This window comes from Coffea arabica, chromosome 8c (assembly GCF_036785885.1).
Source record: "Coffea arabica cultivar ET-39 chromosome 8c, Coffea Arabica ET-39 HiFi, whole genome shotgun sequence".
Taxonomy (NCBI): domain Eukaryota; kingdom Viridiplantae; phylum Streptophyta; class Magnoliopsida; order Gentianales; family Rubiaceae; genus Coffea; species Coffea arabica.
The window spans coordinates 43,109,036-43,136,909 of NC_092325.1; the positions used below are offsets into that span (position 1 = coordinate 43,109,036).

General features: G+C 37.6%; 6 protein-coding genes across 10 annotated transcripts; 5 read left to right on the plus strand and 1 right to left on the minus strand.

The window, feature by feature from the left end:
- Positions 1-566: 566 nt before the first annotated feature.
- On the plus strand, positions 567-4,502 carry LOC113702870 (uncharacterized). Its single transcript, XM_027224028.2, has 2 exons — positions 567-807; positions 3,541-4,502. Exon 2 carries the CDS (start codon positions 3,564-3,566, stop codon positions 4,110-4,112), a length of 549 nt encoding a protein of 182 aa, XP_027079829.1. The 5' UTR covers positions 567-807; positions 3,541-3,563; the 3' UTR covers positions 4,113-4,502.
- Positions 4,503-5,199: 697 nt separating this feature from the next.
- LOC140013879 (uncharacterized) lies at positions 5,200-8,795 on the plus strand. Of its 5 annotated transcripts, none has more exons than XR_011820721.1 (4): positions 5,200-5,390; positions 6,022-7,734; positions 7,835-8,123; positions 8,209-8,268. XR_011820721.1 is itself a non-coding variant. In XM_072064099.1 (4 exons), the coding sequence occupies exons 2-4, from the start codon at positions 6,069-6,071 to the stop codon at positions 8,664-8,666; spliced, it is 2,037 nt and encodes a 678-aa protein (XP_071920200.1). In that variant the 5' UTR covers positions 5,202-5,390; positions 6,022-6,068; the 3' UTR covers positions 8,667-8,795. The 5 variants fall into 5 exon arrangements, 4 of the variants coding, with proteins under 4 accessions (XP_071920200.1, XP_071920201.1, XP_071920202.1 ...); XM_072064099.1 differs by lacking the exon at positions 7,835-8,123 and adding an exon at positions 8,641-8,795 and having other exon boundaries at positions 5,202-5,390; positions 8,209-8,553; XM_072064100.1 differs by lacking the exon at positions 7,835-8,123 and adding an exon at positions 8,667-8,795 and having other exon boundaries at positions 5,202-5,390; positions 8,209-8,553.
- A 3,716-nt stretch (positions 8,796-12,511) lies between these two features.
- On the plus strand, positions 12,512-16,081 carry LOC140013882 (flavonoid 3'-monooxygenase CYP75B137-like). The gene is made up of 2 exons (XM_072064104.1): positions 12,512-13,605; positions 15,235-16,081. The coding sequence occupies exons 1-2, from the start codon at positions 12,661-12,663 to the stop codon at positions 15,853-15,855; spliced, it is 1,566 nt and encodes a 521-aa protein (XP_071920205.1). The 5' UTR covers positions 12,512-12,660; the 3' UTR covers positions 15,856-16,081.
- Positions 16,082-16,747: 666 nt separating this feature from the next.
- LOC113703704 (flavonoid 3'-monooxygenase CYP75B137) lies at positions 16,748-19,076 on the plus strand. Its single transcript, XM_027225155.2, has 2 exons — positions 16,748-18,083; positions 18,309-19,076. Exons 1-2 carry the CDS (start codon positions 17,121-17,123, stop codon positions 18,927-18,929), a joined length of 1,584 nt encoding a protein of 527 aa, XP_027080956.2. The 5' UTR covers positions 16,748-17,120; the 3' UTR covers positions 18,930-19,076.
- Positions 19,077-19,922: 846 nt separating this feature from the next.
- Positions 19,923-22,121, plus strand: LOC140013881 (geraniol 8-hydroxylase-like). The gene is made up of 2 exons (XM_072064102.1): positions 19,923-21,187; positions 21,364-22,121. The coding sequence occupies exons 1-2, from the start codon at positions 20,216-20,218 to the stop codon at positions 21,988-21,990; spliced, it is 1,599 nt and encodes a 532-aa protein (XP_071920203.1). The 5' UTR covers positions 19,923-20,215; the 3' UTR covers positions 21,991-22,121.
- A 132-nt stretch (positions 22,122-22,253) lies between these two features.
- LOC140013878 (amine oxidase [copper-containing] gamma 2-like) lies at positions 22,254-26,763 on the minus strand. Its single transcript, XM_072064097.1, has 5 exons — positions 26,005-26,763; positions 24,394-25,064; positions 24,024-24,137; positions 23,157-23,704; positions 22,254-22,648 (listed from the first exon to the last, which is right to left on the minus strand). Exons 1-5 carry the CDS (start codon positions 26,639-26,641, stop codon positions 22,438-22,440), a joined length of 2,181 nt encoding a protein of 726 aa, XP_071920198.1. The 5' UTR covers positions 26,642-26,763; the 3' UTR covers positions 22,254-22,437.
- Positions 26,764-27,874: the final 1,111 nt, after the last annotated feature.

The window sequence follows — 27,874 nt, forward strand, 5'->3', positions numbered from 1 at the left end:
AAAATCATATAATTAGCTTACTAAGACAAGTAAAATTGAAACCAACTAATTAATGTTCATTCTATGCAAAATCAAAGTTCAAGCATTTGCTCATAGAAAATTAGAAATAATTCCATGATGTTACATTTTCTAATTTTATAGACTAATATACTCCCTCCGTCCCATTTTGATAGTCCTGTTTTCCTTGTTCGTTTGTCCTAAATTGTAGTCCACTTTCCAATTGAAGAATGTAGTTGCATTTTAATTTTTCTAAAATACCCTTATTCAATGTAAGTTGTTGTTACTATAAACTTACCCCATTTAATGAGAGTTGATCTTTTTTTACTATCAATTCAAGTTTTCATAAAGTTGTACTCTAATTAATGTGAGGTTATTTTAGGAAAATAGTTACCTAAATTGATTGTTTCAATAAAATTAATTATTTTTTTTAAACTATGTGAAAAAAAATCAGAACTATTAAAATGCGACGGAAGGGTATAATTCTATCTTAAAGTTTCAAAACTGGTCCGGAACTAGGCGGCTTCACAAAAGAAATACTCCTCCTTATTAGGAACAATCTAAAATTTGCCCACGACAATAGTAATAATCCATTTTAACCATTTTCTTTTTACCGTCAGCGATTACTGAACCGACCCGTGAGACCGATGGTTTCTTTCTACCATTTCTGCCCCTGAGCCCTAAACTTCACACTCGACAGCCTCAGCTCTCGATCCAATCGCCCTCTACGTCGGCGTGATCTTCGGCAGGGAAGCGAAATCGAGTTTCTAGAGTCGTACTAATCGAAGGACTTGGGCGTTGGAATCCGAGGTAAAATTCTAATTGATCGTGCAATTAGCTGTTTGTAGGCCATTTATCTGTATATGATCGAATTCGTGTTTTGCTGCACTTGTATTACGTTTTAATCGGTATAGGAAAACAAGTTGAATCCTACGATTGTCATAGAATTTACAACCATTTTCCGCCTATGAGATTGTTAAATTGCTCCTCGCATTGTTCATTTTGTTTTATCGATTAATTTGTGATTCCCATCGGAAAAGGATGGGTGGACGGCGATGAAATTGCATTCACGTTTTTTTTTTTTTATCATTTGATTTTTTTTGCTTTTAATAGGCTGCCTTGGTTGAAGGTTGAGGTTGCAACATTTTTTTTTTGTTTTAATTCAAATTATTGTACATATTTTCTACTGCTATTAATTAAGTGAACTTGACCTGGGATTAACGTAATTCCTGAATGAAAGAGAAGGATAACTGAAGTTCTGAATGTATCAGTTTGCCTATACTTTAGATGTTTCTGGGACGTTATGGGAACTCTTGCTATCAGGCTTTTGGAGTTTGGAGTGTCTATCATCACTTTTAGTAGCTGTCAGTGTGGTGTGTTTGGTTACTTGCAGTAGTTTATCGCAAGGGATTAGGCTCGAATATTTATTTCTTTTAGAATTAATTGTTGAGTAAAGCTTCAGTTCGCTCTTTGAATGAGAATGTGATAAGGAACTAATGATGTTACAGATAAAAGTTAGATGCATTGTTATATATGTCGTTTGTCAATTTCATTTGGGCTTATGAGGTCCTTAGTAAATGACTGGTATTGTTATCAATCTACTGTGACCAGCTTGTGAATGTGAACAATCTTCTCCGTTTATCTCGTGCTTATCTCTGTTTATGTGAAATTGTGAAGAGATTTAAACTCCTGTATATTGTTTTCAACTCATTGTTAATCCTCACATGCCCCAATGTTTCCCTTTGGGGGGTGGTGCTGTCTTATAAGAATGTTAAAGACTATTAAAAGAAGTGGACTGGTAGTGCATTGCTTATAGCATTTGTTAAGTGAGAAATTCTTTTGCTGTTAAACCATTTTCTTAGGGAGATACATTTAATCATAGTGATCCCTTTTGTTTGTAACCCCAATCTCTTAAAAAGTGTAGTAATAAAAGTGTAGTAATAATACTACACATTTAAAAGTGTAGTAATAACCCTAATCGTCCTCTTTCTTTCCTTTGAGGCTTCTTCGAAATAGCTTATGTAATTAAAATGACATTTACACGAAATTCAATATGCCAGATTTTCTCCACTATGTAACAGTGTAAACTTAACTACTGGAGAGTGGATCATGTTTCTTTTGAAATAGCGGAAGAATTAGGAAAATCTGCTTAGGAATGGCTTTAGATGGTGGCAGATGTGGTTTAATATATTAAAGCAATTCTGTAATTATCTTACAGAGCTGAGTCTGAGATTGGGAGGGGGAAGAGCTTTGTCGTCAAAATGGACAATCTACAAAACCTTAGAAGGAAGAAATTGCAATAAGTGTTTGCATGCTGCAAAGAAAAACTGCCATTATTTGATAACATATGAATAGTTTTTGAAGCTGCTGCAAATGGAAATAATTGGGCCTCAAATTTGCTAATATATTGCTGATATATATCATGTATAAATGGTTAAAATTCCTGGCAACAGGACTGCCAAAACATGTTTGTTATTACTTTTTTGCAATGCTTTTGATAGGGAACTGTTGTTTTTGCGAATTGCAAAAATATGCATATACCTCTGACAACTGTATTCTTTGATGGCTAATATTGCCCATGTTTGGCGTTGATTTTTTTCTTTTTCAGCTGCTTGGTAGGTCTCGTTCTATAGTTATGTCTACTGGACTTGCTGATTGTTCCTGGGCCATTTCCTCAAATATTCTTGATTACTCAAACAAAAAAAAAAAAAAAAGAATCCTATTGAAAATATAAATAGTGTTTTACTATTTTGGTGTATATGATGTTGTACATGTTGACTCTGTGAATGTGAATAAGTTCAGAATATCCTGGACCATTAAGCACAAGTATGTTGTATAAGTTGTTGCAAGCTATATTTTTGTGAAGTTGTGTAGTTTTGCAGCACTTGTACTGGTAATTTTTCCAGTTTTGTAGTTTGTATATCATGACAGAAGGCATTGTGTCCACCAATGTTTGTATATCACTGAAATGACTATTGTCTTGTGCATGTAGGATGCTATTTTGCCTTGTCAGATTCTATTTTCTACAACATTCTAGCAGGATTAATGCATATATGCAGTTTTTTCTGGTGTTTCAAATATTTATTGCTTTTATATTGCATTTAGTTTGGATTAATCTGCTGGCCTTGCTTATGTTCCCTCTTTTTTGTAATTCCTTCTTGAAACACCTGCCTGCTAGGAACTTTTAAAATTTTCTGTTTCTGTTTTTGTTTCATTTTTAATTACTTTCTTTCTTTGGACTTGACTGTAGTTGAGAAGTTCTCTTTTGGACTTGATAAAGAAAAAGCCTTTCACCTCTTCCTCTTGCAGTGGGGAGGGGGGAGTTTGATATATGATGGGGACTCATGTGAGCTTATAAAATTCTTTGTCATCAGTCAATTAACCTTAGGTGTATTTGGCCTTTTTTTGCAGTCATAGCTAATTAGCCTTTTGGCTGCATTCCTGCTGAAATTTTTTAAAGATGAATATTGTTTGGTTTTAAAGAGTCAATTTGTGGTTGATGCTTATTTGACACCTTAGCTTGATCTTAAATCTATGTTTCAGGTAATTGTTGAACTTCTGGCATCATGGGGGAATCATCCTTTACAATTCAGATTAGTACCAATTTAGTTGACCAGCTAGCTGATGATAGTGGAAAGCGGAAAAGGAAAACTAGGAAAGCAAAGCCAAAGCTGCCACAGGATGCTAAAACTCCTCAGCAATCCCCTTCTAAGCAAAAGCTGGTCTCTGATGATTCTAAGATCCTTAAAGTGCCACCTGCAGCTGGATGGCCGCTTCAGCCTCCTCTATACTTGCCGCCTCCTCCTGTGCAACCTGCTAATGCAGAGTTAGAAGCAATTCAGTCTGTCCTGAAAGACAGTGAAAATGTTGTGGAGAAGCTGCAAAAGCAGGAGGCCGACATGCTGCAGGAAGTCACTGAAAGAGCTAAGGATCTCCATGCTAAAGAGTTCAAGCTTCCACAGCAGAAGCCCGTGCCCTGTTTAGAGAAGTATGAGGCCTGCCTGAAGTGTTACAAGGAGAACACTCGGGACTCTCTAAGATGTCAATTTTTGGTCAATGATTATGCTGATTGTGTGCGTAAAATTAGGCGGTTAGTCAGCTCAGAGGATAAATAGTCCATGTGAAAGAAGAGTTAATACACTTGATTACAAACTAATTGCAGTTTTCTCGAATCTGAGATTTTGTGGTGCAAATAAAGCATACCTCTTACTCTTGCCCCATGTTTGGGATGGAATGCCTGCCATTGTGCTGCTCTGGGCTCTCTCGATATATCATTTTGCTCATTAGGCCTTTGATGCACTTTTCTCCCTACTCAGTTCGCGATCTGCCTCAACTGACATTGAGAAGACGATTGTAGCTAATATCTTGTTGTACTAACTAATGCTTGCCATAATGGCTAGCTGCATTTCCTCCCTCTGAACCAACATTTGTTTGATTGAGAGCTCATTCGACTGCTTATTTCTATTTTGAGTTCGTGCATGGCAGTGGCATGTGCTGTTGTATTACGTTTTCTTTTTCCGATGTTTATCAATCCTCCTTTGTATGCCTTTGCCTTTGCCTTTGCCTTTGAAGAGGTTGGAGTAGATGGGGTATGCAATAGCAGGGAATGAAGCAGCACGACTTGGTTGAATCTTGCAATGGTCACAATTTACAGCTTTGCACTAGTACGGAGTAAAATCATGATGTATTCTTATGCTTCATGCTCGGAGGAAAAAGGGAATCTATGAATTCTTCTCCTAGCACTCCAAAGGCAAAGATAAACTTAAAAGGCAAGCGAAAAAGGCAACGACAAGTAATCCTAAGCAAGTAAGAAAAATATATCTGCGTCCTGGGTTGGCTTGGCTGGTGCTGGGGAAGCCTCTTTAGGTCCTGGCATCGAGTGGTCGCGGTTCGACTCCTGTTAGCGTCTTGTGTCTCTTGGAGGCGGGGGTACAAGCGCAGTGAGATTAGTCGGGGCCGGATTATTACTCCGTTGAATCCCGGATACCCACTGTGTCAGTAAAAAAAAAAAAGTAGGAAAAATATATCTTTTTATTTAAAACTAAAATAAATTAGAAAATTGAGAAAGGATCATGCTAAAAGAAAAAAAATTAAAAATAATAGAGGTGTATGGCAAGGAAAAAGAATAAAAAAAAGAAACCTCCACCAGCATCTGCAAATCTTTGTAGAGCAAGAAAAAAGAATAAAATTCACCGCGCACGCATGCAGCACGTGATAAGGAAAATAGCCGATCTGTACGGGAATAGAACTCCTCGCGACGCCCTCATTTAATCGGCTTGGCGAGGATAACAAACTCATCGCCGTTGTCTTTCATTTCCTCGGCTAACCATACGTCAATTCCTCTCCGACCACCGTCAACGTTCACCCGGCACCTTCTTCTCAACCCTTTTCAAGTAGGTGCTTAGTTCCTCTCTCTGTATCTTACTTTTGTTTGTTTTCCCCTTCAAAGACTTATCTAAGACTGAGCTCCTGAAAACGTTGTTGAAATGCAAATTAAGCTATACGAAGTTCTTTGACAAATATGCTTTCTTGCAATAAATTATTTGGACATTAAAAAGAGCACAACTGTTCTCTTTAATGGCATTCCTGCTTAAATTGATTATTGTGTTATTTTTCCTATTTATTTACTGCATTTGGCCTGGTTTCTTAGAGTTCAATTGGTAAATTTATGGGCAAAAGTGATCCTGCTGGACTATACTTCTTTTCTTGCCTATACCCTGCCTGCATGTTAAGGTAAATTGTTTGAATGCCATGAGTCCTTTTGTGAGTAGGACAATGTGATTATTAGTCAACCTAGTCCCTCTGTTATATATAGCGTTTTTGGCTTTTTTTTTTTTTTTTTTTTTTGGTCAGGATGCATTTGATTGCATCTCAATTAGGATGATGCTCCAGCTTTTAGGATGCATACCCAGGAATGTGATGCTTATTACTAGCAAATAGTGTTTTGTTGCATTGGCAAGTTGTATCCGAAATTGAGTAGCTAGACTTACAAATGACGTCTGAATCAAGATGGTTTGTTGACAGGGCAAAACAACAGAATCTTGCATAATTTACTACTTAAATTAAACATAATGGTTCGTGGGAGAGATGCCTGTTGGGAACATTGTGTTCTAGTTGATGCAACTAGGCAAAAGGTTAGGTGTAATTACTGTCAGAGGGAGTTCAGCGGAGGAGTTTACCGGATGAAGTTTCATTTGGCACAGATAAAGAACAAGGATATAGTTCCATGCAGTGAAGTACCAACCCATGTTCGGGACCATATACAAACTATACTCAGCACACCCAAGAAACAGAAGACTACTAAGAAACAGAAGGTGGATCAAGTTGCCAATGGTCAGCAGCATAGCTCTTCAGCTAGTGGTGGTGTCCATCCCAACCATGGATCAAGTGGACACAATGATAACACTAGCCCTTCTTTGTTATTCCCACGCTCTTCTCCAAGTGGACAACAAACAATTGATAATGCTCAAAACCAAAAGCATGACTATGCTGATATAAAAATTGCTGCCTTCTTCTTTCAGAATTCCATTCCCTTTAGTGCTGCCAAATCAACATATTACCAGGAAATGGTGGATGCTATAGCGGAATGTGGGGTGGGCTACAAAGCACCAAGTTATGATAGGTTAAGGTGTAGCCTCTTGGATAAAGTAAAGGCTGATATAAACGTGACTTACAACAAACTAAAAAATGAGTGGAAAGAAATGGGTTGTACACTCTTGTGCGATTGCTGGTCTGATGGTAGGAGCAAAACGCTTGTAGCTTTTTCTGTTACATGTCCCAGAGGAACATTATTTCTTAGGTCCATTGATATATCTGGCCATGCAGATGATCCTCATTATTTGTTTGATCTTCTTGAATCTGTAGTTCTGGAAGTTGGTGTCGAGAATGTTGTTCAAGTGATAACAGAAAGCACTGTTAGTTATATCTATGCAGGCAGGCTTCTCATGGAAAAATATCCTTCATTGTTCTGGTCTCCATGTGCTTCACATTGTATAAACAAGATGTTGGAAGATTTTAATAAGCAAGATTGGGTGAACAGAGTCTTGGAAGAAGCAAATACCATCACAAAATACATATACAGTAATGACTCGATTCTTGCTATGATAAAAAAGTTTACTTCTGGAGCGGAACTAATTAGGCCAAAATTTTCAGGAGTTGTAGCTCATTTCCTCTCTTTGAGGTCCCTTGTGATTCAAGAGGATAATTTGAAGCACATGTTCTCTCATACAGAGTGGTTATCATCCTTAGACAGCAGGCAGTCTGAAGCTCAAGCTGTCATTTCACTGTTGCACCTAGAGAGATTCTGGAAGGCTGCCCATGAAGCTGTTGCAGTATCTGAACCACTAGTTAAGATCTTGAGAATTGTAGATGGGGACATGCCTGCCATGGGCTACATATATGCAGCAATGGAGAGGGCTAAAATTAGTATTAAGACATACTATAGAAGTTTGGAGGAAAAATACGTGCCAATGTGGGAAATAATCGACAGAAGATGGTACATGCAACTTCATTCCCCACTTCATGCAGCAGCTGCATTCCTTAATCCTTCTGTATTCTACAGCCCTACCTTTAGGATTGACTCAAGGGTGAGGAATGGTTTTCAAGAAGCCATGATAAAGATGGCTACAGAGGAAAGGGACAAGATTGAAATCACTAAAGAACACCCTATATATGTAAATGCTCAAGGTGCTTTGGGGACTGAATTTGCTTTAAAGGGCCGGACATTGAATGCTCCAGGTATCATTTTCTAAGTGCACTGAATTTATCTAATGATATATTCCAGAAGCTACTCTGCAAGCAGACTTATCTCATGTGCTATTTTATCCTTTGATGATAGGAAGAAAACCTGAATACAATAGGAGAACAGAATTTGCATGCACCACAATCATGAGGTGTCAAGTCCACAAAAAGTTGATCTACCATGGAAAGACCTGAGAAAAAAGAAGTCAAATAAGATATTATTCTAAGATGGAGAACTTGGTGGTTAAAGGGGAAAGGAAAGGAAAATTAGAAAAAAGAGTAAAGCAAAACTAAGTTGAACTTGTCTACATTATGCTGAGACAAAAGAGATGTCCTTTAAAGTTCCCCTATGCTATTGGCTGGAAAGCTCCTTACATATCTCCTTTGTAATTTTTCTATCTTGAGATGTCTTTTGAGCCTATTTGTTCCTTGATGAAATCATCACAAATTGATCCATTTTTGAATCTCTAGGTGATTGGTGGGCTGGATATGGTTATGAAATTCCTACACTGCAGAGAGCTGCTATCCAAATTTTAAGTCAACCGTGTAGCTCCCACTGGTGTAGATGGAACTGGAGTACTTTTGAGAACATGCATAATAACAGACGTTTTAGAGCAGAGCTTGACAAATCCAGTGATTTAGTTTTTGTACACTGCAATCTCTGGTTGCAGGCAATTTCTAGAAGCAGAGACGGCAAGAATAGGCCAATCAATTTTAATGAGGTAGATGTCAGTTCTGAGTGGCCTACAGAATCTGAAGCTTGCTCCCCTCTTTTTGACGATGCATGGTTGGATTATCTTCACCCTGAGAGTAGAGGTAATTCTTTTGCCAATTATGAAAATTTAAATTGAAAAATTTTGTATATTTCCTGTTATTCATACTAGTGATAAAATATGTTTGTAGCTAATATTGCAAATGATGATGAGTAGGTTCAAGATGAGTCTGCCATTGAGTTTTCTAGCTAATGTTTATTCCTAGAAGTGCAGATGTATCAGGTAATGTATTGGTAGCTTATATTTATACTGATCTTCTGATTAAAATTGAATGTTCTAGTTTCATGTGATGATATTTTAGGTAAGAGCTGTGACGATATGATAGTGTAAGATAACTTTAGAGCATGTTGAAGAAAGTCACAACTTTGTGTATCTCTTCAAGGTTTCATGACAGACAAAGGACAGATTGATATTTAAGAAGTTGTTCTTGAAAATTTACTTTCTTAGACTGCTTAATATTGGTCTTACCTCTAAAAGTTTTGGAGGAAAGTAGGTCCTTGGTACTAAACCACGCTTAGGTAAGTGCAAAGCCAAAGCCAACCTGTTGTCGTTGATGTCAAGTTCCATTGAGTAAAAGCATTGACAAAAGAAAAGGTTTGACTTTTTCTGAAGGAAGTTTTAGTTAACCAATCTCATAGTGGCTTCACTAGCTTTGTATTGTACTGAAAAAGTATTTTCTTCACACGGTGATTGGTGGATGTGCAAATGAAGAATGCAGGCCTTTAAAATGATCCAAACTAGGTGAAACTTCTTTTAGCTGTCGAAAAATGTAACTGTAGTACAGCCCTACCTGCTAAAAAACAGTTGACAAACTGGTGTGCCTCAAAAACCGCTTTCAATATTTTAAGCAGGCATGGGAATCTAAATTGTGCTTGATCTTTCAGTAATTATGGTCAGATTCTAGCCATAGCATAATGATGCAATCTGATATCCTAGGCAGTTAAAGTATTAAAAAGAAAAAATAAATAAAGTTATAGCATTACTCTCGTTTCTTGGTGTTTCATTCGCTGCTAATGCCAGCAACATGTTCTTATTCTTTTACTGTATACAAACACTAGAAAACTATTTTTTGTCATTTGTGCAATTTCTGAATCTGTTTGGCTTGTCTGGTTTCTGCTTATTCATGGTCTCAACAATGTCTAATTCTTTGTGTTTTTTAAGTCACAAAGTTTACATTTTTATTTGAAACAAGGAAAATCGTTCAAAACGTCCCTCACATTTTGCAAAATGACTTTTTTTGTCCCTTATTTTTAAAAGTATAATTTTACATCCCTTACAAATTCACATTCATCAAATTTGGTCCTTACCTAAGTTTCCGACTAGTTTTGTTACAATTTATCACGTGCTTTGCACTTGATCATTTTTTAATGGTAAAATTGTCAAATCAAATTTTACATAATTCGATTCATAGTTCCTCACATTTCACAACATAAATTTTTTGTCCTTAACATTTTACAAAATGAATTGTTTTGTCCCTCATATTTCACAAAATGAATTTATTCATCCTTCACAATTTTCAAAATAAATTTGTTCATCCCTCATTGATCATGTGTACGAACAATTTTTTTTCTTTAAACCCATGTATATATCTATTTGATTTCACTTGAATAGTACGAATAGCATGTAATATATCTCTATTTAATTTCACCTAAACAGACTAATCATAGTTGTACACATGTTATTCAATAAATATATACAAGAATTTAAAATTAACAATTTTGTTTTAAATTCATGTATATATTTATATGGTTTCACCATGTGAACTTATTCAATATTTGTAGCCTATCTCTTTTGATAATAATTTATTTATTAAGTTGTATAATAAATCATTTAATTAATGGGTCTTAACTCAAATTCTATAGTCGTACTAACAAATTGCAATATAAATATAAAGTTTTAACTCGCCATTTTTAAAACCAACAGTTAAATTACTTGCCTTGCGATTGTACTAAAATTTAAAAGTGACAATCACTTATTTTTTTTGTTATACTTTTCCTTTGTTTTTTTTCTGTCCAAATTTAATTCGATATATACATTCGATAATATTTAGAATTAAATATCTCCTTTATTTTCAATTTTCAAGTAAAATGAAATGAATATGAGTTAAAAACTAACAATTTTTCTTAAACTCATGTATATATCTATTTGATTTCACCTGAACAATACGAATAGCGTGTAATATATCTGATGAAATCAAATAGAAATATATTACACGTTATTTGTATTGTTCAGTTAAAATCAAATAAATATATGCATGGATTTAAAAAAAAATTATTCACACACATGATCAATGAAGGATGAAAAAATTTATTTTGAAAAATGTGTATGATGAAAAAATTCATTTTGTGAAATGTGTGGAATTATAAATCAAAATTATGTAAAATTTGATTTGACAAATTTGTTCTTAAAAAATAAGTGCAAGGCACATGATAGATTCCAACTAAAAACTAGTAGGAAACCTAGGTAGAGATCAAATTTGATTAATGTGAATTCGTAAGGAACGTAAAATTACACTTTTAAAAGTGAGGGACAAAAAAAAGTCATTTTACAAAATGTGAAGGGCGTTTTGAACGATTTTTTCTTTGAAACATATAAATAATCAACCATGATCTCTTAATTCTAGCTAAGAAGAAGGGGGAAAAAGGAAAAGAAAACGAGACAATGATCTCTTAAACAATATTACTGCATTGTTATATCAGGAGTGAGCTTCAGTTTTTCATTTGTGATCATGTTATCAAGTCAATTGATCCGTGAACCACCTGCCGAACTCTTCCAGTCGTTCACGTGTACTGTTTTGCTCCTTGTATCTTATATATATATACATGTATATCTGCTGTTATATATGGGGTGTCCATCTTCCCTATTTTACTCATCCCCATAGATTAATTCTTGGATTCCCACTCCCCTATTCTTCATTTCCCTCTTCATCCTTCCTCTTTCTAAACACAAAAAGGAAAAAAAAAAAAAAAAAGAAAAGGAAGAAGAGATTTTGTATCCTATTGGCAAAAAGACCGGCGGATTCCAGTATTCAATGATTTGTTATTGAAAGAACTGGGACCGGCATAAGAGAGTAGATGAGTGGAATCTAAATCAATATGATGCGTTGAACCATCCAGCTATAGCCTATATGTGGACAACTCAAGATTACGTGAATTTTGTGCTGCTTAACTCTGCAAATATCTCTTATCGTTTGGGGAAAAAAAAAAAAACTCTGCAAATATATATAAACATAAAGATATGTTCATTATTGGGACAAAAACATTGTGCACAGTTCCTTCCGGCCCAGAACCCCGCCACGTGGCCAATTGTGGGAGTCGCAGCCTTGTGTTTTTGTATGTATGTGGGAAAATGCTTTTTGTTTTTGGTGTATAAACGGAAAGATATTTTTTTTGTCAAAAAAAAAATATGGATTCATCTATTTGGTGTATAAACATAAAGATATTGATTCATCTATTTGGTGCTTGAAGGCACACGGTAAGAAATGGGTTCGGTATTAATTTTTTCTCGGGAGTGTAAATTCTTCCGGACAACGTTGTAATTCTAGGGGGTGTGTGGTCAAGTTCAAATATTAATAGTAAATTCACCTTTTCTTTTTTTCTTTTTTTTTTATTGGTTTGCTTGTCAATGTGGTCTTAGTAGGGTTCCAAATAGAAAGAACCTAAAGATATTTGGTTTGCTTTTTTTTTTTTTAGTGTAAGTGGGAGGACTTGACTCCTCACTTGTGCTCGCTCTCTGAACCCGAATCCAAATTCGAACCTGTTTAAATAAATTAATAGTTATAAAATATATATAATTATTAATACAATAATACTCATTATTGTTATAATAATATATATACTTATTATACAATAAATTAATAATTATAATATATATACTTATCACAAGATTTGACCCATATTCAATTCGAACCGTTGGATCTGGATCCAGAAGATTAAGTGTAAGACCCGTCGGGTCGGATACATGGGTCGAATCCAAAACATCTACACTGAAACTGTCTAGGTTCGGAATGTTCAATTACCGCCGTGCCCGACGCGTTGACAAATATATGTGAGAGCAACGAGCAAGGCAGAAACTGCTTTTCATATTTGAGCAGCAAACGCCTCCCTCCCTTGTCTCATCGCCTGAAGAAAGAGTCCTCAACCTCCAAACCATGATGTTTCAGATTTTTCTCAACGCCTCTGATGGCAGCAACTCTGTTAATGATCAGAATCTTGTGCTTCTCTCTTGCGCCCTTGGCGGGCTTGCCTTATTATGGTTTATCTTGATGTTTATCTGGAAACCAAATAAGGGTCAACCACCATTGCCACCAGGTCCTAAAACTTTGCCCCTCGTGGGGAACCTCCTGTCTCTTGATCCTGAGCTTCATACATACTTCACAGACCTGTCTAAGACTTATGGCCCAATCTTGACACTCTGGCTCGGTAAAAAGGTTGGAATTGTGATCAGTTCCCCAGCCTTGGTGCGGGAGGTGCTCAAGGATCAAGATACAACGTTTGCCAATCGTGACGTTCCTGCAGCTGCCAGGGAAGCTGCCTATGGTGGCTCAGACATAGCGTGGACTCCATACGGCCCCGAATGGCGGATGCTGAGGAAGGTTTGTGTGAGGGAAATGCTGAGTAACGCCACTTTGGATTCTGTTTATGACCTCAGGCGCAGGGAGCTTCGACAGACGATTAAATTCTTGTATAGACAGGCGGGGAAGCCGGTTAATGTTGGTGAGCAGATGTTTTTGACTGTTCTTAATGTGATAACTAACATGTTATGGGGTGGTACAGTCAAGGGAGACGAGAGGGCTAGCCTTGGAGCAGAATTCAGGCAAGTTGTCAATGAGATGACTGGCTGCTTAGGTGCGATGAATATATCAGATTTTTACCCTGCTTTGGCAAGATATGACCTACAAGGCGTCCAGAAGAAGACCAGAATTTTAGCAGGAAGATTTGATAAAATCTTTGAGAGGATGATAGATCAAAGGGTGAATGCAGTTGGTGATGATGGTAAAGAGAGCAAGGATTTTCTACAGTTTCTTCTGCAACTGAAAGATGAAGGAGATGCCAAGGCACCTCTTACCATGACTCATGTGAAGGCCCTACTCATGGTATGTTTATCTTTTCCCATTCTTTGGCCTGGATGAGAATATGCCATTATAGCCTAGCTAATTTAGTGTGTTAATAGCAACAACACCAACTTAGTTCCGATGAAATTGCTAGCAATTTGCCAACACAAAAAGGGATATTGCTACGTATTTCTCACACTCATCCTTCAATTTTGATATTAATCTGTTGTTGTAGCCTCAGTTAATTGCTTAGACTTTCTTAGGGAAAAAGGAAAAAAAAAAACTGAATTCTGCAGATGTATGAACAGCGCAGTTACCTAGTTTTGGGCAGGTGTCATTTTCTTAGGCCGACCAAGACTTTCGACTTAATCCTCCAAAAAGGCAGCCAAATTTGAGTGGTCACAACTCGTGGATTGAAACCGGCAACAATAATTCATTTGTTGACGCTTTATTTTCTGGGATAATTTCAATAACCTCCCTTGAGGTTTCTAACAATTTCACTCCCCTCCCCTAAGTTTTAAAAATTTCACTTACCTCCCCGTCAGTCATTTAAGAGTTAAGACCCAACATTACAAATGGCTAAATGACTTATTTCCCTTATAATTTAGAATAATTACACATATATGTGAAGGAAAAGAGTTAAATGATTGCTAACTACATTAACCAAAATTTGGATAGTAAAAATGTTAATTAATTTGTCATTTAAAAATAGAGCCAATATTAGGTGGATCTTTTTTAATTTTTATATACTTGACAAATAAAAGAAATCAGACGTAATGCAATTGATAAATTAAAGGATTTAGACATGAGAAATAATTAAACTGTGTACAAACTAAATTAACCATAATTTGAAATGTAAAAAAGAAAATATAATTTGACATCTAAAAAGGGATCCAATACTAGGCACCTTTTTTCTAATTTGTGTACTTGATAAATAAAAGGAATCAAATATAAAGAAATTTTAGTTGAGCTAGTTTTTCTTATAATTGTGGTGATAGCAAGAATCTTAAGGTGTGGAAAATTTGTTTTGTTAAATTTTGAAGTTTTTATTTTTTCGTTGTGGATGATGAAAAATTTTTATTGACCATGTGTAGTAATGGCATTATAAGTAGATTAAGAAGTTAGATCAAATACTTAACCTAACTAAAATAATAGTTGAGGGGCACTTTTGATATAAATAAATCTTTTCACACCTGAAATTATTTTGTGTTGTTGCCTTTTATGAATTGGGCTAAATTTTTACAATAAAATTAGTTTCAAGGGAGGTTAGTGATATTTTTAGAATTTCAGGGGAGGACAGTGGAAACTGTCAGAAACCTTAGGAGAGGTTTATGAAATTATCCCTTATTTTCTAGTTGGGTACCACTATGATTTTCTCATTGCTACAGAAGTAAAACTGGTAACAATAATTCATTTCTCGACACTTTATTTTGGAAGAAGATCATAGCTTGATCCGTATCACACATACATAGTATGCCATAGTATTATGGTGACACATCTCGAAAAAATCACACATACATGAAAGACAAGACTACACTGGAACAATATGCCATAGTATTATTTATGTCAATATTCAATAATGGTGACAACATTCCACGCCAAATGTCTAATAGCATAAAGCAGGAAGCCATTCCCCATAATTTTGCGTGTGATGTTTCATGATTTTGACAGGATATGGTTGTGGGTGGAACTGACACAACTTCTAACACGGTTGAATTCGCATTGGCTGAGATGCTGAGGAAACCAGAAATTTTGAAAAATGTTCAGCAAGAACTGGAGACAGTTGTGGGCAAAGATAGGATAGTAGAAGAGTCTGACATTCAGAAACTGCCATACTTGTATGCAGTGATGAAAGAAGTTTTGAGGTTGCATCCAGTTCTACCACTCCTGATCCCTCATTGCCCAAGTGAGACCTGCATTGTTGGAGGATATACAGTTCCAAAAGGTTCTCGTGTTTTTATCAACGTTTGGGCGGTTCACAGGGATCCTTCCATTTGGGAGAACCCTTCGGAGTTTCGCCCTGAAAGATTCCTGGATGGTAAATGGGATTACAGTGGAAATGACTTCAATTATTTCCCATTTGGCTCGGGGCGGAGAATTTGTGCTGGTACTGCAATGGCTGAGAGGATGTTCATGTTTTCACTTGCTTCGCTGGTTCATTCCTTTGACTGGAAGGTGCCTGAAGGAGAACATTTAAACCTGGAAGAGAAGTTTGGAATTGTGTTGAAGAAGCGAATGCCTTTGGTTGCAATACCAATTCCACGATTATCTGATGCATTTCTATATGAGTAACAAGAAAATTGCTGCCTCTGTGTATCATTTCACTCTGCTGGTTAGTTAAGCCTAGTATTGAAATCAAGGAAAATCTACCACAAGATTGCTATTTTGCTCTATGTCAAAGACAATGGGGCAAAAATACCGGCAACTAGATCTGAGTTTCTTTCACCTTTTTGTACCTTACATTTTCAACCCAAAAAAAAAATCTTTCTAATTTGAAGAAGGTGAAGTTAGTGCGCAAGGTCTAAATTCTTAAAGAGGCATAGGGGAGAGGACTAACCCGTATGCCTCTTAAGTGATATTAAAAAACTTCAAACAATTCAGCAAACTTTACAGCATAATATTGAAATGTACCATGGAATTGTTGTGAATTGAATGTACCTAATCGGCTGGCCGGAGTAAAGGATCTGTTAGGTTGGGTGTAAAAGTTTTTTAAGGAAGAATATTTTTCTGCAGTTGACGTTTTAAATGAACACTTTCCTGACAATGCGTCCCTCTTGAATTCCCATTTAATGCTACTTTCCAATCGTAAAGCCATGGTCTGCATTTTAGTAAGTATATATTAGATGTCATTTGCATTATACCATAGCTCTATCCATATGTATTAGTGCAAGGTAAGTGCAACTCGACCTTTACAGTCCACACTTCGAGAAGATACTGTGAAGGGAGATGGACATTAAAAATAAATAATGTCTTCGGAAATGATAAGGTTACATTTATCATCACCAAGTCTAATAGATGTAGAGCGATTGAAGCTTTGAGTAACTTAAATAATAATAATAATAATAATAAGCACATCAATCTTCAATGTTCTATGGATTTCTTGATTGGTACAATCTAGGAGCACAAGATCAAGAGGCGAGGAATCAGACAGCAAGGGAGCGCATTTTCCACCAAATCCTTGCAAGAATTATTCCTGCATTGGGTTCACATATATGTCCAAAGATATTTCTTGTCTGATATATTTGTCAACTTTTCACGCCCAAAGTCAGATGTCTTATCACAAGGAATCTGTTAGCGCCTAGCGGCCGCCCGTCCTTCCCAGCTATAATTTTTTATGTCCTAACAAATCAGAATTCAGAAGCAAGAATCGTTGAACTGTAAACCAGAAGAAGATCCGCTTTGTACATTTCTATGATCTACTGAACTGTTCATTCTTGACTCTTGCCTTGCACGTATAATCTCTCCTTTCCTTTTGTCTGATTCCTTGTCTTTCCTTATAATATATGCCATACGCTGAGCAGGTTTGTTGCTTGGAGTAGTTCAGTTGATTACAGACCATGATTACCATGTTCCAGTACCCTCATAAACTAAGCACTTTCTTGAATAATGTTGGAGACTTTCTTGGATATCCAACACTAGTCTTCATGTTTATAACAACATGGCTCGCCTGGATACTTTTCAACATAGCAAGGGGTCAAAAACCACTGCCACCAGGTCCATGGGGTTTGCCTGTGGTAGGAAACCTTCCATTTCTTGATCCTGAACTCCACTCATACTTTTCTAACCTGGCTAAAACCTTTGGTCCTATCTTCAAACTCAGGCTTGGTGGGAAGGTCAGTGTTGTGATTGCTTCACCAGGCATGGCACGCGAGGTGCTCAAAGACCAGGATGTAACCTTTGCCAACCGGGATGTCCCTGTGGTAGTGACAGCAATGGAATATGGTGGCCGGGACATAGTTTTTACGCCATATGGCGCTGAGTGGAGAATGCTGAGAAAGGTTTGTGTTCGCGACATGCTTGGCCATGCCAATCTTGATGCTGTCTATTCTTACCGAAGACAAGAAATCCATAACACTATAAAGTACCTTTATAGTCGAAAGGACTCTCCTGTTAACGTGGGTGAAGTGATGTTCTTGAACGTTCTCAACGTAATTACAAATATGCTATGGGGCGGTACTATTCAGGGAAAAGAAAGGACTAACATTGGAGCCGAATTCATGCAAGTGGTTGCAGAGGTTACTAAGCTTCTAGGGAAGCCTAATGTATCAGATTTCTTTCCATGGTTGGCCTGGTTGGATTTGCAGGGTGCAAAGAAACAGATGAAAGTAGTCACCTCCAAACTTGAGAACATATTTGACAAGATAATTGACCAGCGAACACGGATTGATGGACAGAAAGGGATTGGTAGCAGCAATGGTAACACAGAGAGCAAAGACTTTTTGCAGGTTTTATTGCGGCTGAAAGATGCTGGTGATGCCAAAACACCTCTAACCATGGACCATGTCAAGGCATTACTCATGGTATGTTTTACCGTCCCTTTTTCATTTGACCTCACAATGTCGTGGTAATACTCGAACCTGGCTTCAAAGGACTATGTTATGTTGTACTGGAGAAAAGTAGGTAGCCTGGTGATTAAGAGCCTTGTGTCATGGTCTTAAAAGGAGGAAAAATGATTTTCACCACTAAGCAATATATGCTTGTATGGTTTGAATTGTATTGCTTAATTGCTATTTTACTAATAACAGGATATGGTAGTTGGGGGGACCGAAACAGCCTCGAGTACGGTTGAGTTTGCCATGGCAGAGATGATGAATAAACCTGAAATCATGAAGAAAGTACAGACAGAATTGGAGAATGTAGTTGGAAAAAATGCAATAGTAGAAGAATTTCACATTCAGAAACTGCCTTACCTCTATGCAGTGATGAAAGAAGTCCTGCGCCTGCACCCGGTTCTTCCCCTTATGGTGAATCACAGCCCCAGTGTATCAAGTGTTGTTGCCAATTACAGAATTCCAAAGGGTGCTCAGGTTTTTGTTAACGTGTGGGCAATTCATAGGGATCCCTCCATTTGGCAGAGTCCACTGGAGTTTCTACCAGAAAGATTCTTGAATGGCAAGGGAGATTATAGTGGAAATGATTTTAACTATTTACCATTTGGCTCCGGCAGAAGAATCTGCGCAGGAATGGCAATGGCAGAGAAGATGGTTTTGTTCTCCCTTGCTTCACTTCTGCATTCCTTCAACTGGACATTGCCTGCAGGAGAGAAACTTGAAATTTCTGAAAAGTTCGGAATAGTTTTGAAGAAGAAGACACCCTTGATCGCCATTCCTACGCCACGGTTGACTGATCCAGCGTGTTATGAGTAGACACAGAAGCATAGGATGGTGCATTTGTTTGTGTATCAACAACCATAGCTGAGAGTACAAATTGTGGAATTTCTCCAAGAAGCAATTTGATATGTTCTAAATTTGACAATTAAAATTCCAACAATTTCAAGGCACAGTTGTATCTCATTCAATCGTATCTCTGCTTTTGTAGAGACTCCCATCCAATTACGAAAGGAAAAAAGTGAGCTAACCTTTTAACATTCAAAATTTCTGAAAGTGGTCAATATCTAGCTGTGGCTTTCAATCCTAATTATTGACTAAAAGCCCGGACTTACATTGGACCTTTATCCGCTGATGATTACAGATAAGATCTTTGAGGGATGCCTCCATCAGTTCCTTTTCCTTTTTTTTTTTTTTTTGGAGTTAAAAAGTACAAGGCTACGTATCTAGCAAAGTCTAAAATTTATGACCAGGGGGCTTGGGGCATTGATGGCCGGGTTGGGCATTGATAAGGGCGCGCAGTTTGTCTGAAGGCTTATTGTTGGCTTGTCTGCGATGCCTCCATTGTTGACTATTAGTAATGCTTTTCTGAGAACTGATACTCAAATTCTATTTTGAGTTAGAAACGAATTTGTTATGGCTCTAAAGGATATCTATCGATTAAGTACGTTCTTGCACAATACGAGCGTTGTAGATGTTTTCTTGCATAACACGAGTGTCGTAAGAGCCCAGTGAAAAGAAGGCAAAAGTTGTTCAGAACTAATTGTAACTGGGTAGCAGCCAATTCAAGTAACCACACTATTTATTGAATGTGATGTGGAAGGGATCCATCCCTATAGCAATTCCCATCACAATTCCAGTTAATTTGATAAAGCATCTGGTTTACTACCTTTAATCGTAATAACGATGGATAAGATATTAGAGGCAATAAGATTCTCGTATTTGTCCTTGTTGAATTGAATTGCCTGTGGTCTCAAATCTCTCAACGTAAGCTACTAAGTTAGTCATGCGTGTTGTTCAAAATTGTGGGCGATTTGACATCAACGATAATTTCAGGCACATTCATATTATCCCTCGAAATATCCTGGAATGGTATCCGCACAAACTCTAGCCTGTAGCTATTATCAGCTATACCCATTCATACTATATATCCCTGACTGACTTATCTTGGAATGATACCCACATTTCTACATAGCGGTGGGCTAATAAAATTCAGATACGTAATAAGCTACTTCCTCCTACATCTTTACACTAATAGCCAAGAAGAATCTGGTCCTTCTTGAATACTCACCGTTTTCTTCACTCAGCTCTTGGATATTCTCAATATGATTATGCACACAATTCTTGCAAAATGTGCATGGTGGCTTGAAAACAGCAACAAAAGAGACATGCTTGTTCAAGCAGCTCTTACTGTCTCAATTGCGACAATATTCCTTTTCTGGTGTATAGCGGCGTTCATCAAGTCCAGGAGGGGAAAGGTCTTATTACCACCAGGGCCTCGCGGCTTGCCAGTTGTTGGGTACTTGCCATTTCTCGGCACCAACTTGCACACTGAGTTTGCGGAGTTGGCTCATCAATATGGTCCAATCTTCAAGCTGCAGCTTGGAAACAAACTATGCGTTGTACTTAGCTCACCACCTCTCATCAGGGAGATAACGCGAGACCAAGACGTTGTTTTTGCTAATCGTGACCTTCCAATTGCTGCAGCGGCAGTAACTTATGGTGGACTTGACATTGCTTGGTCCCCCTACGGCTCCAACTGGCGTAATATGAGAAAGATGTTCGTGCGAGAGATGCTGAGTGGAAGCAACCTTGATGCTTGTTATGATCTTAGAAAATCTGAGGTAAGGAAGGCAGTCGAATACGTTAGCACAAAGGTTGGAACGGTGGTAGACATTGGTGAATTGATTTTCCTAACAGAGGTAAAGGTTATTATGAGCATGCTTTGGGGAGGTACACTTGATGCGGAAAAGCAAAGCAAAGTTGGACCCGAGTTCAGGGGTGCGGTTGAACAAATTGTGGGAACGATTGCGAAACCAAATATATCTGATTTCTTCCCTATCCTTGCCAGGTTTGACATACAGGGCATAGAGAAACAAGTGAAGGCTCTTCTAAAAAAAGTTGATGAAATTGTGGATGCTGTCATAGATGAAAGGATCAAGATGGTCCCTAACAACGTGGAGGATCCAATCAGGAATGAGGCGGAAAAAGACTTCATCCAGATCCTACTTGAGCTGGTGAAGCTGGAAAATGAGGGAGAAAAGATCACTTTGACACAAGTAAAAGCCATTGTGATGGTAATTCTTCTGTTAATGCAATTTTGACGTCGATATATCTGTGTTTCCATGTTTCACATTTTCATTCCTTTTAGAATTGGGGCACGTGAAATTACTCAACAAATGCAATGAATAAATTAAAAAATTTTATGAGAGCTAAATTGTTCCGGATCTAATTCTAGCTAATTCGTGAACAGGATATTATGGTTGGTGGTACAGACACTACAGCCACCATGGCCGAGTGGGTGATGACGGAGGTTTTGCACGACAGAGAGATAATGGAAAAGGTCCAGAAAGAATTGGAAGATGTTATAGGGATCAACAACACTGTTGAAGAGATACATCTCCCCAAGCTACGGTATTTGGATGCGGTAGTAAAGGAAACTTTTCGCTTACACCCTGCATTGCCTCTCCTCGTCCCAAAGCGTCCAAGCCAATCTTGCACGGTTGTGGGTTTCACCGTACCGAAGGATACTAGGGTCTTTGTAAACGCCTGGCAAATACATAGGGATCCTGAGCTCTGGGATAATCCATTAGAGTTCAAGCCAGAAAGGATTCTGGCTACACCTAGCAAATGGGATTACAGTGGCAACAATTTTCAGTATATTCCATTTGGATCAGGGAGAAGGATATGTGCAGGCATTCCTTTAGCAGAGAAAATGCTGATGTACATCCTGGCTTCACTCTTGCACTCATATGATTGGAAATCAACCAAAAGCAAACAGGCAGACCTTTCAGAGAAATTCGGGATTGTCATGAGGAAAAGCACACCATTATTAGCGATTCCTACCAAGAAATTGGATAAATCTGGTGTGCCTGCATAACAGAGCAGATCAGCCACCCCAACATAATTGCTGTTGGATATGATGTTAAATAAATTATCCGTTTTACTGCGTTGAAGCTTTTATTATCTCGTTATAACATTGCTGAATGATATATATTCCATTTTTCTACATCTCACAATTATCCCGTTATAACATTGCTGAATGATTCAAACTTCTCGACATTTCTTTATTGTCAAAAGGAAGTATTAAGCGGAAATGAGTTAAGAGAGGGAGAGAGCCACCACAAGTTATTGATACAAAGATTATCAAATGAGAATCCAGTTTTATTGATACAAAAACCTGATATTATTATCTTGAATGCCAAATCATCACAAGAGATTGTCAATGCATCCTCATCAAGTGAGAAAATCAGGATACAAATAACAATCTTTAGCTCGTGAGATGTTTATATATGTACACAGTTGAGAAGAAAGGAACAGTCCATTGTTAAGCAGAAGCCGCAGCATTGCAAATTGGCAGATCCTTTTCAACATTAGGAGGGATGTTGAGAATAGGATTACTCTCAAAAAAATTGACTGGCTTTAGGTCAAAGCTTGATGACACGGTTGGCATGATGGGAAAGTCCTCTTGACATGGAACATGATGGAAACCTAATGTATACCACAGCACTATGTCCTTGTTCTCAATTGGTCGATTTCTGCAAGCAAAAGAAAGAGAATGCAACTCAGAAATTTGAGAGTTAAAATAAAAATCTTCAGTAAATGACACTTTTTCTCGAGGCACTACTAGAGAACCCTTCCTTTTTGGGTTCCAAGTGAAAGGCAAATAATTGCTAAGAATTCAGTTATTTTTTATATATAATATACTAACAAGTTTTTTGGTCTAATTATAGAAAATGGTACAGTCAAAAGAAAAAATTGAGATGCAATAAGACCTTTCCCTTGCCATTATGTTTAGTGACAGAAAAGTTTAGAGCGGACGCAGAGAATTAACATTAAGTTTGACCTTGCTTCTATGTTTTTTCCCTGATCCGACAGGTCACAGAACTAAAGCTTTGCAAAAACTTAGTTTTCAAATTTTGTGATGTTATCGGAGAAAATAAATCCGTTCTAATCTTAGTCTTTGCCGTTTCTTCTTCCAATTCCCTCAAGACAATAATATCTGCATAAGAACTTGTTCATAATAGGACTATCTTGGGATTTTACCTGTTAGACCATACCGCAAGTGTATCGTCACCCTGACTCTGATAAACGAACAAGCCACCAGCCCATTGCTCTTTCTGATTATATGGAGTTACCCAAATCTGGTTATTCGTAAATGCTCCCCTCTTTTGAGGAGGATCATCCAGGTCAAGCAAACTAGCTGCTGTGCCAGAAGCAACCACCTTATACCCAACAGGGTTTCCCACTCTTGTTTCCTTGGACGGATTGATAACATGGAATTCTGCCGGATCATAGAGCTTGAGCTTTATTTGTGCATCTCTCTCAGTCTTAGCAACATTCTTGACAGCTTTCAAGTAGCTCCTTCTTGGTGACACTTTCGGTGGATTATTCGACCTCTCGATGTTTACTTTCACAAAGGAATTATTGGAGCCATCCACATCCATGTCGAGGTAGAATGCAATGTAGTGATCATGAATGACACCGATAACATTTTCGGACAATAGTGTTCCAAAAAGATTTTCCTGTTGGTTCACCTGATTCATGTGTACATAGGAAGTGCCCTTCACCATCAATATACCACTCAGTCCAACCTGTGATCAATTATCCAAAGAAAAAACCAAAACTTCATCAGACTTGATGGATGTTGAAATTGGAGAACCTTTTGGCACCATTTGTCAGTCTAATTCCACTCTTTTGTCAGTCATTTTCAAAGGAATATCTCACAAGTAACTAACCGGATATGGATCAGGCCTCAATTATTGGACCAATTTATCTCCAATAGCAGGTAAGTAACTAACATCCTTTGCACGATTGAGGTTATTAATACATGTTTAGGGGATGCCATCTTGGGCGGCGGTGTGCAAACTTGTCATCATAAGGTGATACGAGTAAAAGCGATTAAAATCTTACCTTGACTCTGATAAGTCCATCCGTTTGAAACTCCCAATCCACAATGTAGTCATAGTTTGCCACTGATGCTGCCATTCTCACCACTAAGGTCACCTTCGGTCTTGCCTCTCTGATCTGCCCAAAAACAAGAATAATAATAATAATCAATGAGCATATATATATATATATATATATATATATATATATATATATATATTTCTATTCATTATACTAAAAAAAATGTTGCACGTAACTAAGAATCAATCGATGTCCATTATTTTGGCACTATAACATGTTTTAATGCTGGCACAGAAAAAAAAAATACATATATAGCGAAAGCAATTTTAATGCATATAAAAATGAAAAAAAAAAAAACGTAGGAAATGATTACCCCCATTCCGGTAATTGGACTCTCGGAATGACGCCAACCAATATCACCTCCATAGCTTTCGAACACACAAACCATATTAGATCGGACGTATGGAGTTCCATCAGCAGCCGGAAACACGCCATCCATGTAATAGGCGTTACGCGGACAATCATTAAGCGGGTCAAGAGGCATGGCCTGGAGCCCAAACCCGTATTCACCAGCATCCATATACGTCTTAAAGTACCATGCATCAGTGGGGTCCATGTATGGCACAAACAGTTCTGATGAAAAGCCTTTGTACATCACATCCCTCATCACCCCAGTACCCGGGTCCCTGACCTTGGCCCGAGAAACGATCACTCCGGCTCTTGGGTCGGGCTTGAGGTGAAATTCCCAGTTTGCCCATTTCACTAAGTGATCATCCTCTATAGTGTAACTTGGACCTTTTGGTTGCTCGATAGATATTGGGTTTATTAGACTTTGATGGTAATTTTGGGCTGAAAAGCGGTACTCCGTATTGGCAGCCTTTGGTATTGGTATGTTCCTGCCCTTATCAGTAATTTCCACCACTTCTTTGGTGTCCAAATCAAGAAGCACTGTTAGACCCTCAATCGGCCTCATGTAGAAGTTTGCAGTGTCTTTCATAGAATAGCATTGCACTTTAATCAACCTTCTCTTCTCCTCACTCTTACCTACAAAAATTGCAAATATTTATATATATGTTAAACACGACTTTGTAACACTAGCTTTTAAATGATTAAAGACTATACAAACTTTGAAAGTAAGGTTGAAATAACTTACCACCTATAATTATCAACTACAAGAAATTGGCGTGATGTTCACATCGCACATGCATAGATATCTACCAATTGACCTTAGGGGTGTGTGCGATAAGATTAAAATCTGAAATTTGAATTTTAAATTTGTTAAATTACTGAATTGTTAATTATTAATCTGATACATTTGATTGTATATCATATTAAGTGATAAGTAAATAATTTATTATTTATTTTTTTTAAGCAAGCTTTGTCTAGAAAATCTAATATCAATTAATTAATTCAAATATTTTATTTTTTATTATCAAACCCGTCTAAATAAATTATTATCTGAACTTATTCGATTTTAAGTGTTGAATTGAGTTATCAAACAAGACCTTATTATAAAATTTTAAGGTGCAAATTATACTTACTAAACCAGACTTGATCCAACGGTTCAACCAGCATGACCGACCACCTAGTCAGTCCGGGTTCTTATTAGATTGGAATCATCGTTTAGGACAGTAACCCATGGACTAGTAAAAAATTCGCCGATTCTACTGTTAAAAAGTCCAAAAAATTTGGTTGGTTCAACCATTAGACCCACGGTTGAACTGCTAACCATTAAATCAATTGTCTTCTCAGATCGATGTCCAAACCAGGTTTAGTAACTCTGGTGTAAAGTGTGAGTGATATAGAATCTGTTCAAAAAAACCAAAAAAGAAAAATACTGTGTCGTGCCATCCGTCCATTTTTTTAAAATATTTTGTAAATATTAAAATTCATGAAAAATGACGTTTAAATTAGCTCATGTGACACGTCTTACAAGAAATGTGTAGAATGAAAATTTTCCACAAGCAAGAAAACAAGTGCTTACCAAACCATCCACTGGAAATTGGCAAACATGCGAGGTCAGCTAAATCAACTCCGCGCTCAATAACCGTACGGTTGAAATCAGCGTTGGCCAGAGGGGCCCAGGTGGACGACGTCATATCCTCAACGGTCATAGTCGGGTAACCCGAATGAGGACCCGTTTCATGGAGGATCACTTTGCTAGTCTCGAGCTCAACCGTGAGCACGTGTGAGACGCTACTCACACGTGCGACGACCGAAGCTTTTCTAGGCGGAAGCGGGTCTCCCTTCTGCCACGTCAGGACAAGCTGTTTGTCGGGCTCGTCCAGAACGACTGAATGCAGAGCATAGTTTGAGTTCCTGAACAGGTCATGGGATTGGATGACTTTTTTGACCTTGTTCAGCTCCGGGATGGTCAGAGGGTCGAGGGGATGGTGGGGGACGGCGGTGGAGTGGCGGCGGAGCTTAGAGTCGGAGGGGAATTGGATGACATGTGGGGTTTTGAACTGGAAGCGGTTCTTGGAGGAGGTGCACCAGGGAGAGTTGGTGGTGCAGCCTAGCGAGTTTGATGGTGGATAAGGAAGGTTGGATATGGTGAAAAACAAGAGGATTATGATGCCACAGAGAAAGAATAGATGGCGAAGGAATTTTTTTCCTTCCATTAGGCTTACTTGGGTAGCAGCTAGTGGAGTGAACTGAGTGGTGGGCGGGGCAAATGAGAGAGCATGACCAGCAGCCAGGGAGTAGGATATATTATATATAGTGGGCTTATTGTGTTACAAAAATCATTTTTGAATCTTGTTCTTGGTACACGAATGGTGTTAAAATTTTGTATAGCCTTAGACGGTTTGGAAGAACGGTGCTACTGCTAAGGGAAAATCACCAATTTAGTCCTCAAACTATTTTACTAAAGCCGATTTGGTCCCTAAAAGTTTTATCGCACCAATTAAGTCCCTTAACTAAAATGCTTGTGCCAATTGAGGACTTATACGGCGTCGCCACCCAAAACTCATGTATCTGTACAGAAACAACGGCCAGGCAAGGGCCTTTTTGGAAGTTCGCATCCTAATTTCTACGGGAAGCAAGACAGAGCCCATTTTGCATCTGAATTGGGAAAACCTGTGAAATTAGGGGTTTTCCAAGACAAAATATAGCTGCTAGCATGAGTGGTAATAAATAGTTCATCTACGTTCTACCATTTTGATGCATTTTTCCAGTGAAAATATCCAATCCTTTTTGAGTTTGCAACTTGCATCTCTCTCTATCTAAGCTTCTGGTCCAAAACATCAAAGTATATAATAAATAGATTCAACACTAATAAATCAGTAAGAAAGCTGGGGAGGGGGATTTTTTAACCTTTCAAACTGCTTAAAATGAGAGACTTCTTATTTAGCAGCATGTGCCCAGTATGCTAGAACATAAGAAACCTACTATTCCGATGTTTTGATTCTCAGATTCATAAAATGAAAATGAGAATACTATTAACAACAGTGCAAGAAGAAGTAACACATGCAAATGCACTTTGCCCTGTTAGTAAGCCAAAAAGCAATTTGAAATGCTAATAGACTTTGCCACGATATTTTTTCTTCAATGATGATATATCTTCAACTATTCTTAAAATTTTCAATGATAATATGTCTTCAACTTTTCTTTCTTCGATAATGATATAACTTCAACTTTTCTTCAAGCACAACATTCAAGTACCTATTCATCATTCCGAGTGAAACCTTTTAAGTAGCTCAGAACTATGCATGTTTATTTTAATGATCATGAATTAGTTTGGGTTTTCACATTCACCTTTGACCCCACAGAATTGTCTATCCACCTTAAAAAAAAAAAATTTATTGTAAGCAGAGCTTATCAAAATCTGGGAGAACATATCCTACACCATGAAC

Coding starts and splice junctions, on each gene's coding strand:
- LOC113702870 (XM_027224028.2), top strand. CDS start 3,564: ATGGGGGAATCATCCTTTACAATTCAGATTAGTACCAATTTAGTTGAC.
- LOC140013879 (XM_072064098.1), top strand. CDS start 6,069: ATGGTTCGTGGGAGAGATGCCTGTTGGGAACATTGTGTTCTAGTTGAT. Junction 7,735..8,208: donor CCGGACATTGAATGCTCCAG/GTATCATTTTCT, acceptor TTGAATCTCTAG/GTGATTGGTGGGCTGGATAT.
- LOC140013882 (XM_072064104.1), top strand. CDS start 12,661: ATGATGTTTCAGATTTTTCTCAACGCCTCTGATGGCAGCAACTCTGTT. Junction 13,606..15,234: donor ATGTGAAGGCCCTACTCATG/GTATGTTTATCT, acceptor TGATTTTGACAG/GATATGGTTGTGGGTGGAAC.
- LOC113703704 (XM_027225155.2), top strand. CDS start 17,121: ATGATTACCATGTTCCAGTACCCTCATAAACTAAGCACTTTCTTGAAT. Junction 18,084..18,308: donor ATGTCAAGGCATTACTCATG/GTATGTTTTACC, acceptor TACTAATAACAG/GATATGGTAGTTGGGGGGAC.
- LOC140013881 (XM_072064102.1), top strand. CDS start 20,216: ATGATTATGCACACAATTCTTGCAAAATGTGCATGGTGGCTTGAAAAC. Junction 21,188..21,363: donor AAGTAAAAGCCATTGTGATG/GTAATTCTTCTG, acceptor ATTCGTGAACAG/GATATTATGGTTGGTGGTAC.
- LOC140013878 (XM_072064097.1), bottom strand. CDS start 26,641: ATGGAAGGAAAAAAATTCCTTCGCCATCTATTCTTTCTCTGTGGCATC. Junction 24,138..24,393: donor GTCCAATTACCGGAATGGGG/GTAATCATTTCC, acceptor GTTTTTGGGCAG/ATCAGAGAGGCAAGACCGAA. Junction 23,705..24,023: donor ATGGACTTATCAGAGTCAAG/GTAAGATTTTAA, acceptor AATTGATCACAG/GTTGGACTGAGTGGTATATT.